This window comes from Charadrius vociferus, unplaced genomic scaffold (genome assembly GCF_000708025.1).
Source record: "Charadrius vociferus isolate BGI_N301 unplaced genomic scaffold, ASM70802v2 scaffold1434, whole genome shotgun sequence".
Lineage (NCBI taxonomy): Eukaryota > Metazoa > Chordata > Aves > Charadriiformes > Charadriidae > Charadrius > Charadrius vociferus.
Window position 1 is genome coordinate 63,011 of NW_009647937.1, and position 13,861 is coordinate 76,871.

A 13,861-nucleotide genomic window follows, 5' to 3' on the forward strand; every position below is an offset into this window, starting at 1 on the left:
TCTGGCATTGAGCCTTTCCGTGCTCATTTAACTGTGTGTATATATAGACACACACACACAGACACACATATATATATCTTTCTCACTTTTTATTCACACATGCACACTCCTCCTTTTTTCCTCCCTCTTTTTCACCCCTCAAAAAAAAAACCCCACTAAAGAATAGTAGTCAGCAGAAAGGAGAAGCTGTATCTCTACTGTGGTGATGCCATCAGAGTTTCAAAAAAACCTGGATTTCTCTTAAAGAACACGCATGACTGTGTTTTTCTCCCCCAGTTAGAGGGTCATGCCGGTGGGGACCCGGGGACGGCTCAGCCTTGCCTGCGGGACAGCCGTGCGTGGGGGTGGTGACTGCCGTGACCTCATGCTTCCCATCGCGGGGGGAATTTGGCAGAGCTTGGAAACTGCTGCTTCCCAGGAGAATCCCTCAGGCTGTGCCTGGTGCCCCCCTGGTTGCAGACCTCTCAAACTCCCAGCGGGTGGGAGAGTAGGCTGGCAGCAGTGGCTTCATACAGGAGAGCAGGACGCCACAGGGGGAATGAGCTTCTCCTCCTGTATACCAAAATTCCTTCTACTAATCTTTTTCTCCTTCGCGTGTGAGACATGGTGAAGGAACACGTAGCACAAGGGTGCAGTCTTCTCCTCCTTGCTCCTTCCGTGGGGCGCCGCAGCCAGCCTTACCCAGTGGCTCCCTGTCTGCGGGCTTCTCCCAGCAGTGAGATGCAAGGGAAGGTAGAGGCTGAAGGCATGGCTGAGGGTCCTGACTGCCTTCCTCAGCTGAAAATAAATGTAAAATACGTTGCACACGACACAAATAACCCTATTCTTCCCCTTTTTATTGTGTTGACTCTTCCAGAACGATAACAGAATATTTTTTTTTCAAGTGAGTACACAGTACTGTGCTTTGAGAGATCCCGTTTATTGTTGCTATACTACTGCATTGAGTACTTAATGAAACGTCTGCAAGTTCGTAATGAAAGCCTACTTCGGAGCTATTCTGCATAGTCAGTCAGTGAATTTGATTGCTCGCTCAACCTGAATGAGTTCCTCAACCCATAATGGCAATTTCCACATGGCCCTGCCAAGTAGCAGGGTCTCTGCATCCCTTCTGATATCCTGACATGTGGCTTTTATTGTTTAAAATGTAAGCGAGCAGTTACAGTGGGTTCCAGTGAATGAAGTCCTGGAGGAAGCTGGATGTTAAAGGGATGTCTGAGTAAGCAGGAGTGTTTATTTAGCTTCCTGCAGATTTCTGTGCCAAAGTGCTGGGCAGCTGTGTTAAAAATGATGCACTTTGCTGCCTTCCTCTTCAGCCAAGAGGAGTAAAACTGGTTAGAGTAGGAGCCTGGCATGCGGGGCACCGGGGTGTTGTCCTCTGCCATCAGTTCACGGTACGAACGAGGTCACATCGCTGCAGTTCAGTGCTTCTTGCAGTAATACGACTCTGTGTGGAAGACTTCGTTCTGATTTGCAGTTGCTGAAGTCTCCCACAGAGGCTGGTGCGGGGCACAGACACAGCAGCCCTCGCTTTGCCGGGGCCGTAGGTGGTGACGTGTAGTACAATTGTGTGTGGATGAAAGGGGGGGTCTTGGTTTGCAACTGTTCATTGTGTAACAGAACCATTGGGAACGGTATCTTTTACTCTGCTGGTTCAGGGCGCTTTTCATTTCAGTTTATTTACCTTTGTCTTTAATTTTCTTGGTGTCTTTCTTCCCTTTTCCTGGGTATAACGTTTTCACATACAGATGTCTCCTCGCTCTGCCCGGCGACGTTGGTCCATACAAGCAATTAACGACTTCCCGGTACTGTGCGCTGTGCTAATACTGTCCTTGATATAACCCTGTCTTCTGCCCAAGGGCCCAAGAATAAAATGCCACCTGCCTGCCTTTGAGTAACCTGCACAGAGGTGGGGGACTTGCACTCCACACAGGGCCTAGGGCTTCAGTAAGAGCGAACGCACGTGCGAGTGGACAGGAGCAGACGCTGGTTCGCAGGGTACAAATACTGACCTGCAAACATGCCTATTTTACCTGGCCTAGCGGCCGGGAAAGGATGCCAAGGGGTAGTTTGAAGCGTAAGGACTGAGCAACCTTTAAGAAACAGAGAGTGCACTGCAGAGGAGCTGAATGATTGTTATGCATCATCAACCAGCTGATGAGACTGACATTAGAGCACCTCATTTCTGAAAAAGAAATTCTTTTTCTCCATGCTGGAGAGGGAGGATCACTTCAGAGCTGTGGAAGAAACAAGCTGGTTGAGTTGCTGGCAACGATCTGTCATCTCATTTCAAATGAGCTACCTATTCTCAGTGCAAGTCTTTATTTCCTGGAGCAATAAATAGAATTTCTCCTTAATTTGTGATGATCTCCCAGCCCTTGGAATCGCATCACCCTGCATTCAGTTGGAGTGGTTGCACTTCCAGCCACCCTGGCAGGTGGTCCCTTCTCCTGGCGCCTGCCCTTCCGAGACGGCTTTGACAGTCCTTTTCCATTACTCAGGTCCACGTGTCAGTCAAGCTTGAACATCACTCATGTCAACATCTTGAAGATATCAGTGTTGCTCAAGCTGTGCTGTAAATTTGGGCAATTACTATCTCATCACTCATCTGCCAAGCTTAGGCAAAGCTTAGAAAACTCTATTTCAATTTAAAGATGATCTCTTCGGGTCAATTTTTCTTAATGTCTGTGTGAACAACTGGTTTTTCACAGCTGCTGTCCTTCGTGCTATCTCTTCATAAGACAGCAGGGAATAAAATAGAATCCTGTAACACCTAATTTAACTTGGTGTAATAGGATCAAGCCTTCCTAATTACAACAGCTTTAAGACTATTACTAGCAAATAATAGGCGGAAGAAACCAGAAGTAATTTACTTGACTCCATCAAGGCTTTTTGCTAAAAGCTAATAAAGAAATGTGAGCAGTGGAGGCAAGAAATGAAGTTCTGTCTTGGACCAGGAACAGACTGAAAGAAAGAACACCAAGCAAGGAACTTGCCAGCTTGTGGTGCGGTAAATTGTGGTGCACAAAGGGCCACAATTTAATTCCCTTACCACTGGCCTGGAAGGAGGAGCAAGCAGTGGTAGGATAAAGTTATAATTTTGTGTAACGTATACTTAAAAATGATAGGTGGATTAATCCAAGCCTTGAAGGACTGATTGTATTTGTGGGTAACCTTTGGAAGAGGCTAATCACGCTCTCTAAAGTGGGCGATAGTGCCCAAGGTGAAGATGCAGGCGTGCACGAAGAGACGTGTGGATTATTGGTACAGACCAGGTGCCTTCCTTTTGGAAGAAGAGCTCAGCGTTGCTCAGGGTGCTCAGCGAAGCAAGAGCTTAGCAAGTCTAGAAGAAGGAATTACTCCTCCTTCTTTCCAGGTAATGACTAGCCTCCAATTCAGAAATGCCTGTGCTTCCAGGCGGGTGCCAGCTATTAATTGGTGGGAGCTGTAAAGAAATATTCATGCTGCCGGGCGCTTGACTCATAAGTGCCTGGGATTTGTTGGCCCCTTTGTGGAAGTTCCCTGGTACTGTGGGAGATGTTGGAAATAGCAAACGTTGATTATTTGGAAGAGAAAATCCAGGCAGTGCTGCGTGACCTGCATGGGGGAGTTAATCTGTAGGCAGTTGTTCAGAAAAAAGGAGCATAGCTTTCTGCAGGGAGGCAGCAATTTTTAAATTTTGTTTTTTTTAAAAAAAAAAATAATACTGGAAGCAGCTTGAACCTGACTTTGAGCAGGTTTAACTCTTTTATTTTGTAAATGCCTTATCGCAGCTTAATCTTTTGGCATCAAGTCTGTTCCCTTCTGTCCACAACCCTTCCCTTTGCCCTACTAGCACCAGTTTATACCACGAACCCTGAAATTTTGCATATGCTTATGCGAAACGGGCACTTTACATTTCACGATGCTACTTAACAGCACTGCCTGCCCCAGCAGGATCCAAAGACACACACACCCAACTGTTCGGCATCCTATCCGAGCAGGCATGCGGCATTTTGTAACTACTTCTGCTGAGTATGCAGTGAGGATGGTGGTTGCTACGAAGCAGTTGGTGGCTTATTCTTGGGCTATCTGTTTCTACATGTAACCCATTTACTGCCATCGTTATCACCTCAGATTGCAGCAAATTACAGCCTTGGGTATGGTAGTGCAGGTGCAGGCTGGCTTTTTTAGTCATTATTCAGTGCTGTTCCCCGCTGTCACCTCCAACCCCATGATTGTCATAAATGCTCTGGTTTCTTTCCTTCTGGTGCTCTGAGGAACCGATGAGTCTTAATTTGCTATCACTGTAGCTATTTTCTTTCTTTTCGTCCTCTCCTTAAACTCTCAGGAGCAGCTGGGTAGATGCAGTTCGCCCTGGCATGGATTCTAGGCTGCAGAAAGAGCTAGAAATGGTGGGGGCAGTGCAGAAGACCTGTGTCTTTGACCTTCAGCTGTCAGTAGTTGGCTCGCTGCGCGCATGTTGATTACTGCTTCAGCTCCAACTGGTGTGTTCCCTGTGATGTTCCCATCACGACCTGTGCTCCAGCCCTTAGGAAGAGACGTGTTTTCCCTTCTACCCCAACACCCCTGAGCCTCGGTGACACCTTTCGATAACGCTGTAGTGGGAGCTTCTCCTGGGAGGAGAGGTGAAGCAGAGGGGAGAGAGGAACCTTGTGGTGGACCTTGGCCAGACAGACCCAAGCTAGAGCTCTCCTTGCCTCTGGTAATCCCTCTTAAAAGTGCTCAAATACTACCTGGTGGAGAGCTACTCCTGTAATTAACGCCAGCAATTATTTGGTTCAAAGTAGAGCTTCTGCTGTCAATGGTGATGAGCTTTACCTCACCTGTGATGGTTCCCATACTTCTAATCACAGTTTTTTCTAAGGCTTTGTTGCTGTAGCTGAGGCAAACCTGAATTGCAAAAAACCGGACATGTTTAATGGTGACTGTAGATGTGGCTTTATGATTTTCTTCTGTCGCAGCTCGAGGGGCAGGAAGCAGTGCTCGTGGAAGCATAGTACTGGCAGAGCATGTGGCCCTCGACTGACTGCTCCAGCAGCTGCACCAGTAAAGAATTAGGGTTTCCCTTTTTGCCAGTGAATAGGCAGTGCTAAGAGGAAAACAGGGCATTTTTGTTGTGAGTCCAAGTTTTCCAGGGGTTCTGATACATTTAGTGTCTTCATTTGTCTGGTGGTATGCTGACAGCAAGCAGTGGAAACCATTCATGGGATCTTTTTTCCATTCTCATCTTCATTTGTTGTCATTCTCCTCCAAAAAAAAAAAAAAAAGTGACTGAATTACCTGTGGAAAGTGCTATGTGTTGTCCATGTTTCCAGTCTTCGACTTGCCCGTTGGGAGGTGGCTTCAGTCCGCTCTTGCAGAGGGCAGGAGCATGTTGAATCTGTTCCTGATGACGGGGCAGCGAACCTGCCTCGGTCAGAGGGAACTCTTCATCAGCTGCGAGTCCTGGGGGCAGCTGGCTTACAGATGGTCGGGAGGTGGCAAGTTGCTCTCGAAATTACCTGCCAAGCTCTAGAAGCCCTTAGCGGTAGACCTGCAGAATGTGGTTCTGCGTCTGCAAGCCTGGGTTCGAATGCCTGCTCAGACACAGCACAAATAACAGCTTTTTGATGGGGCGGTGTTGAGAGAAACCTGGTAGCCCTTCCAGGACAGCACCTGAGCTCTTGCCCTGATGGCACGTCGCTGTGCTGGGGCTCCCAAGCTTTGCTCAAGTATTGGTTTTGGCAGCACCAGCAGCTCCTCGCTGTGCCTGGGAGATGGCGTTTGGCTGCCCTGACAAGGAATGAGGTACAGATGCCACTGTTTGGAAACCTTGTTGTAATACAGCCCGCATCCTTCAGCACAGGAAGGGTAGGTACATTTTTAGGTGTTACTAAAAGAGGAATTGTCTGCCCAACGATAAGAGAGCCAGAGCTGATCCAGACAGCGCCTTGATTAGGAACCGAGGGACTGAAGAAAGTTTGGTGTCCCACCTGACCACGTTCTAGCCACCTTCCACTGCATAACACTTCTCAGCTTCAGGGTGATGTAGCAAATAAATACTGCAGGCAAATCCTGCTTGGATGGATTAGGACTTGAGGGGACGTGGCGGAGAAGAGAACCGTGCCCTAGTCAGCCAGCTTTTCCAAAGCGCTGAATGCTGACAGCCCTGTTTCCACCAGTTTGGCACCTCTGAACACTGGGCAGCGTGCGTGCTCTGCTCCTCTTTACTCTGGGGAACGGTGGAAGATCAGGGGAACTGTGGTGATGCTCTGTCACGTGGACATCCCCGGAAAAACCCACCTTCACCTCCTTCAAGCCTTCTTCACTTACTGTTAAACCTGTGCTTGAGCCTCTGAGCCTCGGTCACCAGTGTCCAGAGCGGCCTCAGGAGCACGTCCTTTTTACTTCTTGTGGCACGTGCTAGCAGTGTGCTCAGCATGGCAAGACCTCCTCAGCACTTGGGCTAAGCTTGGGCCAGCCAGGCAGTGAAGGAGGATTTAATTCCTTAAGGTTCTTAGGTTTTTCTTTTTTTGAAGGGCGTTTTGTGTCTCTCTCAAGCCCGCCCAGGTTCTCAGAGGACTGCATGATCACGGTCAAAGGCAGTTTGGGGCCCGGCCATCCAAGAGCTGGCTTCACAGTAGAGGTGACCCTGCTTGCAGGTCCAAGTCCTGCCCTTCCGTAGCCCAAGCCCGCTCTTTAGGAGCGCCGATGTGTTGCCTGTGTGAGCTCTGCCTGCCCTGCGGAGCCATCAGCACGGCTTTGCTGGCCCCTTCCGAGGTACCGTTCTGCTTCGATAGGGATGTAGGAAGCCACACCGTGCGTGCCTCAGGAGACTCTCCATAACTCAGTATGACGAGGAGACACTTCTGCATAGGAGCGTGGACTCCGTGTGTCAGTGAGGGGAACACACCACAGGGGAGCAGCATTGCAGAACGTCCTTCCCTGCGCTGGGTAGCAGCCAGTGCTTCCCTCGGTAGAGCTCCAGTGCCTTCTGCCTGTCACGCTGCAGCACGTCCTCTCATCCCTCCTCCTCACCCTCCTAAAGCGAGGAGCTGCAAGAGGCCAGGACACCAGCCAAATACTCTCCGGTGGTTCCTACAGCCAAGGTAGCTGTGTGCAGCTTGGCGTCAAGACGGCCTCTGTGTCTGTTACCAGGAGTATTTGGGAATCTTGGCTTCTTGGGTTTGTTCCCTTGTGTTATTTCCTCTCCTTTCTTCTCCCCACCCCACCTTATGTCCTGAGCCAGCCGTAAGTAGCTGTGAGCATGGTTAGCTAAGGATCCTTGCTAGGAAAACTTGGGCCCTGCTTTATCATCTGCCAAATACTTGTTTGAGGCTGTTGATAAAGCAGGAGGTGGGAGCCCTGTCCTGGCGCTAAACAGGGGGGGTACTCAAAACACTGAACGCAGAGACCAAAAGAGACAGTTTGGAGCTGTCAGCTTGCCCCGAAGCTGCCTCCCGCCTGTCTCTGGGCTGATGTTGGCTGAAGTCGGCGGTGGTCTGTGCGCAGAGGGTTCCCAGACCAGATCTCTAATGAGAACGCTAATTCCACTGTCCTCCTGCCAAACCTGCCCAGGTTTGATTGGCATCTCGATGCTGATTTGTTCTCTTATTGGCTTTCGCAGGGGAACTCACAAAATACTTTTTGAGTGAGTTTGACCTTGAGCTCGCTGCCTTGACCTGCTTTTCACTTCCTACAGATGGAGATGCTTGTTCTCCTGGGCATGTCATGGATGTTTTCTAGGGTAACACAGAGCCTTCTGAAAGGCAGGTTTGGGTGCTGCTTGCATTATTCCTGACCCCAGTGCTTTGTTCCCTGGCCCAAGAAGCCCGCTGTCCTCCTCCCCACTAACACGTTGCCATTTGTTCTGCAGAAATCAAGGAGGTGGAAAAGTAAACGAGAAGGGACAGATGCCAACAACCGACCCATCAAAGCCGCTGGGAAAGTTATTATCCAAGACATTTCCTGCTTGCTGCCTGTCCACAAGCTGCTGGGAGAGCTCTACATGTGAGTACGGACTGGGATCCTTTCCCAAACGAAAGCTGCCGTCTTTGGCATTGCTATGCTTTAATCCTGAAATTAGTCAGCACTGGATCTTTAAATGTTTCTGCACCTTCCTCCTCTGTTCTTGCCTTGCTGCTTTTTTACAGTATCCCTCTCTGCCTGCGAGAGGGGACTTGTCTCCTATAAAGCTGAAAAACGTGATGGGAGAGATTTGTGATGGTGTATTGTACGCAGAGTTTGAACTCGCGCTCCAGCATCATCACTGCAGATCTTACAAGTTCAGGTTTTCGTCAGCTAAAGAGAGAAATTATCAATATGAATTCTTTTTCAAATCTCATGTTAAACTCCACACTTAAATGCCCAGGTTTAAAAAACCCAATAAATGCACATTCTCGTACTATAAAACTGATACTAGCTCATAAGGCTTTTTAATTTCAGAACTATTTGGAGTGCTCCATCACCATGGAGACTTGATTATACACGCCAGTGTCTGTACAGCAAGTTCTTCTGCTTTAATGGAAAGGATGGAGAAGTTCTGTGGGTTTTGTTTTTTCTTACAAGGGGCATCTTTTCCCAAGCTGTCTAATTCAGATAGTTACAAAATCTCTGTTTCTGAATTTTTTTCTTCCTTAGCTCTGGCAATACTGTCTGATCTGTCACAGAATTTCCAGTCAATGAACATTCATGGGGGGAAGAGAGAAAAAAATCTTCCATCTCTCTTTTTCTGTATTATTAAAAAGAATGTTCTTTAAAAGACCTTTTGGAACTTTCTTTAAAAGACCTTTTGGAACTTTCTTCCCTGGATGTGTAAACAGCCTGACCCTTTTCCATTGGCTGTAAGATCTTAAGCAGTAAAAGTGTCGAGCATCTCGGGAAGATTGCTGACGATAAGCAGGAAAGCCCGTGTGGGTTTCCTGCACCCAGCCTCTCGGAGACTCCCCAGTGAGTGTGTTATCCTCCTGGGGCACAGGCTGAAGACCAGCCTGCTTCTCCGCAGCGTACCACCGCATCAGGTCAGTCAGAGCAGACCAACAGGCTGAATGGGAACAGGACCGTGTAACTGATGGCATCAGCTTCTAGGGACAAGAACAAATCTTGGCTTGGTGATATCCTGGCCCAGGTTTGGTCTGTTTGCTCTGCTTGGAAGCAGTGTGTCTTAGGATCAATCCCAGCTAGTTTGGAGCTGGACTTGATGGGCAGTGTGTTAGGGAAGATGAATAGTGGGAGTTGCCAGAAGGATGGCAGCGATGCCTGAATAACAGGGGAGGAAGGGATGGGATCCTGGCGATGCTCGCAGGCTCATATTGATCCTGGCTACTCGCTGATGGCACTACTGCTTTCCCACCATCCCTCACCACCTTTGTAGGTAATGTGCCAACCGGAGCTGAGCTATCTCCTTTCTTTTTAGACTGAATGTGAATAATATCCAGGAGACTTGCCAGAAGAATGCTGCCTCAGCCTTGGCTGTTGGACGGAGGGACCTCGTACAGGTATTACACTGAATTCAGACCTCTTCTTTAGCATGCTGTGCTACCCTCAAATGGTTTGTGTTGTCACCTTGATACCCCGACAGCCAGCTGGGTTCAGCAGTTGTTCTGGGGACTCTCTGGTTGGTGAACCAGAGGCCTCTGGAAAAGCCATGGAGGCGGTTTCTACCTCATTGACTCTTGGCGTCGACAGATTCCTTCCCAGGGCTGCAAGCAGATTGTATTACGCCCTTTGCCAAAAATGAGCGAAGCACATTTTTCAGGGAATTCCTGCAGGCAAAGCGAGGAATCCAGCCTACTTTTGAGTCAGCAAATGGAATAAGTGTGCACACAGTTGCCTAGCTGCTCTCAGCATTTTGATCGGTGATTTTGTCTGGCTGGTCACTTACCTTCCGCTAGCAATAGGAGAAAAATGGCTATTTTAGCCAATTGTTTTCCATGTGATTAGTCCAGGGCAACAGGCAGATCATTTGACAGGATTCAGAAGTGCCCAAAAGAGATAGGAGCAGGCTGGCACTGCCAGAGGAGCCTGTGCACCTCTGCTGAGCACGTGGCTCTTCCTAGACCTGGGCAGGCAACATGTGTAGGCTTATCTGATCTGAACAGAAGCAAACTCAAGCTGTCGTCTTGCTTCTCGGTGGGTTCTGCTACGCCAGGTGGGAGAAGGTAGGTTTAGTTCCCCCTTGTCTCTGCTTCATCTTGTTGTCTGGTTTGCCCACATTGGATCAGAGCTTGGGTGGGATAACGTCAGCAAGATTTCTCTGAGATACCTCTGCTTCTTGCTTTTTTTTTCCCTGTCCCATGTAACTCTAGCCTGCATCGCACCTTCCCTTGTTCCTAGCAGGCACAGAGGCTTGAGTTGCAGTTTCCATGTAAGATGTGCTCTATAGCAGTGTAGGAAGTGGCATCTTTCCCATTTCCCTTCTGTGCTCTCTTGTACTCAGCTCTGTCCTTATTTCAGTTTCTCTCCTGTTTCTTTTTCTCTGGTTTCACTCTGAGCAGCTGTGGGACTACTGTTCCCGGCTGTTCTTTGTACTCGGAGCACTTATTTTGTCTTTACTGTGTTGTCAGCTCTCTGATTTCTGCGGTCTTTCCAGCACCGCACTCCTTTTCTTTTCCTGCTCTTTTTGCACGCCAAACTACGAGCTTTGCTTTTCCTTGGGATGATCTAATTGTTCCGTTTTAAAAGGCACAGCAGAAAATACGGTCCTAGATCAGTGGTGTAGCAACTGAAAAGACGGAACCATTTTCAGACCAGAGGATGATAAATGAAGGAGAAATTTAATGTGAAATAGTTAAACTTTTGGAGTAGAAATGGCAAACTGTACTCCAGTCTGTGCTGGGCTGTGCTGGGAGAACAGAGGTGTTCAGTAACTCCTAAGCTAATCAAAAGATACTTTTCATGCAAATAATGATTCACCAGTAAACTTCCTGCCACCAGATGTCTCCGAACCCAAGAACTGCCTCCAATTAAAAGCCTTTTAAGTTTTGTGAATATAAAATGCACTAATAGGTCTGTTAAGTGACCCCGACAGGTCTGTTAGACTATAGACTTGTTACTCTTCAAAGTTTAACCCAAACTCAAGGCAAGTGGGACAGGGAAAGCTTCGGTTTTGTGTTACTCTGTATGTAATTTGTGACACGGAGGCTGAAACTACTCCCTGCTGCCAGGAGGGGAGGAAAAAAAAAAAAGCAAGCTCCATTATTATCTGTCTGTGAGTGAATTTGTACACACCTATGCCCTGGGAGTGTGGTTATTTCTAATTGTAGCTTTGATGCTTTTCCTTCCTGTCTGCCAGGTTTGGTCACTGGCCATGGTAGCCACTGATCTCTGTCTTGGACCGAAGTCTGACCCAGATTTGGAGATACCTTGGGCACAACATCCATTTGGACGTCAATTACTGGAGTCCTTGTAGGTGTCTGAGCGCTGGGGAGGGGTTGGGGAATGTTTGCTGAAGCAGAGCCCTCCATAACTATGTACCTTGTACGGCGTCTTTTCAGGCTTGGAATAGTGCCACAGCCTGTATTTTTTTTCCTCTCTCAAGCCTGAGATGCACGAAGGGAAGCTGCAAGTGTGTTTATGACGTGCAGGAGGCAGCATTCGGCTTCCCCTCTAGCACCCAGGTCATCTTCGGCTAACATTGAGCAATAGGCCGGTGCAGTTGGAGCTCTGCTTTCCTGCCTGCCCGCAGTGCCTGACTTGGAGATCTTGGTTTTCTGCTCCCCACCTCCTAAATGAGCGTGTTGGTGCAGCTGATGTGTTCACCTTCACCGTTGCCACGTAGCATTACTGGGAAATCGTTCCACTGGTCTCAAAGCCAAGTGTTGGCTGCAAACGTCCTCCTGTCAGTGAATCTGCTCAGGAGGGGACATAATTAGTGATTGATATTATCTGCCGATACACCTTATTTGGAGGCCCAGGATTTGGGTGGTGCACTTTGCGCCCTGTTGCTTGACCCAGCTCTTCCCTGCTGTGTGGCAGCAGTGGGAGGGGAGGACAGGTTGTTCTTCATCGCTCTTGAGTCTTCAGAGCAATCCAGAAACTTCGCAGCCATCCAGCAAAGCTGCGGCGGGGTTTTGCCGCGTGATCTGGGTGTGGGATGCTTGCATGCTGAGGGTTTTGTCAAAAAGACGTTGTGGCTGGGGGTGAGCCTAATGGCTCCAGCTTTACCTCCAGTTAAAATCAGTTCTGTGGACGTTGGTCTTGAAGCTGCACAAACTTGGGATAATGGGGCCACAAGCAGTGCTGCATTCCCGGAGCTCCCATCTTTCTCCTGCCCGTTAGGCCACGAGTGTTTTCAGGAGGAGGACTTGGCTTCTCAAAGGTGTGGCGGAGAAGACAACCCAGTCCTGCAGAGCGCACATGTCTCCTGTGGGCAGTAATGTGACCCAAATTGATTTATTGCAACAGGTTTGAAAGCAGTTGCCCTGGAGTCTCGATGCTTTTGCCACTGAGTTCTGCCCAGTCTCATACTGTCTGTCCTTTTCCTTTCCCAGGCTGGCTCATTACTCGCAGCTCCACGATGTGCAGACCCTGGCCATGCTCTGCAGCGTGTTTGAAGCCCAGTCCAGGCTGCAGGGTTGCCCCAACTCCTATGGGCCCTTTCCTCAGCGTGCCTCCAACCTGGCCTCCCACAGCCGATACGTACGATCGCCATTCCTTTCCCATTTGTCTTGGATATCTTTGAAAATCTCTCATGTGGGTGACGTGATTTCCTCTCCTTTCCCCCTCAACAGCCTAGCTTTACTTCCTCTGGCTCCTGTTCCAGCATGTCAGATCCTGGACTTGGCACCGGAGGCTGGAGCATAGGTACCGAGACCTGGGGAGTAAATAGGGAATCTGCCTGCCTTCTGGTTAGGTTTTAGATGGCTCCTGTGGTGGGGAAAGAAGGGAGTTGGTACTGGCTGTGATTGCAGACGGGCTCTGCCACAGCAGCTTTCCGGGATTTGGCCAACGTGATGTGACTCCGTGGCTGGAAGTGAGCAGGGCTTGCAGCCACCGCGCCGATGCTCCCGCAGTCCTGCCCCTTGGTGGCTCCCGCAGCGTGCCGGCCAGCTGCGCTTTGCAGGCACCGGTACAAACACCCGAGACATGCCGAGCTGAGCCCCTGGAGCGCAGGGTAACCCAGAGCCGAGAGCTCCCGCTGCTGCCTTCTCCAGTAGAAGACAAGTCACGAGGGAGACCAGTTTGTACCATTTTGTTTCCAGGCGCTCGGGGTGACTGCCTCGATGCTGCCGGAGACTTTCCACAGCCCTCGCGCTTTGCACAGTGTGAGGCTGTTATCCATGGGGACTACTCCTGGCAATTCCCTTGTCCTTCACGTTGCCTGGACATGGTTCCCAGCATTAGCTGCCCCATCGCCTTCCCAGGGATCAAGGTCGGGCTGACTGGCCTGCAGTTGCCTGGGTCCTCCTTCTTCTCCTTTTGAAGACAGGAGCGACATTTGCTTTCCTCCAGTCCTCAGGCACCTCTCCCAGTCACCACAATCGTTCAGTGATTAGCGCGAGTGGCCTCGCAGTGTCATCACCCAGCTAATTCCACAGGGTTCGGGGGGGGGAAGAGCAATGCTGGGCTTTCTTCCGTCGCTGGAAAAACAGCAGCAGTTGGGAAGGCTGGTTTTTTCGGTGCCGTGAGTACCCACGGGCCTAAGGAGGTTTTCTGCTGAGCCGCGAAGGTGTCAAAGACAAGTCACTCGTAGGGGCTCCAGCGCCAGAGCTGAAGCTGTTGGCTGATTCCTGGTGATTCCTTGTGCCCTGGCGGCCAAGAAGGCGAATGGCATCCTGGGGGGCATCAAGGAGAGTGTGGCCAGCAGGTCGAGGGAGATCATCCTCCCCCTCTGCTCTGCCCTGGTGAGGCCGCATCTGGAGTACTGCATCCAGTTCTGGGC

General features: G+C 49.6%; 1 protein-coding gene across 1 annotated transcript in view; it reads left to right on the top strand.

Annotated features, from left to right (window-relative positions):
• The window catches only part of WDR59 (WD repeat domain 59), a 45,293-nt gene that overhangs the window by 28,212 nt on the left and 3,220 nt on the right, over positions 1-13,861 (top strand). Inside the window, exons 18-22 of the mRNA XM_009883152.1 lie at positions 7,856-7,989; positions 9,395-9,476; positions 11,273-11,385; positions 12,471-12,618; positions 12,711-12,783. Coding sequence (XP_009881454.1) covers positions 7,856-7,989; positions 9,395-9,476; positions 11,273-11,385; positions 12,471-12,618; positions 12,711-12,783 — 550 coding nt within the window. The remainder of the gene's footprint in view (positions 1-7,855; positions 7,990-9,394; positions 9,477-11,272; positions 11,386-12,470; positions 12,619-12,710; positions 12,784-13,861) is intronic.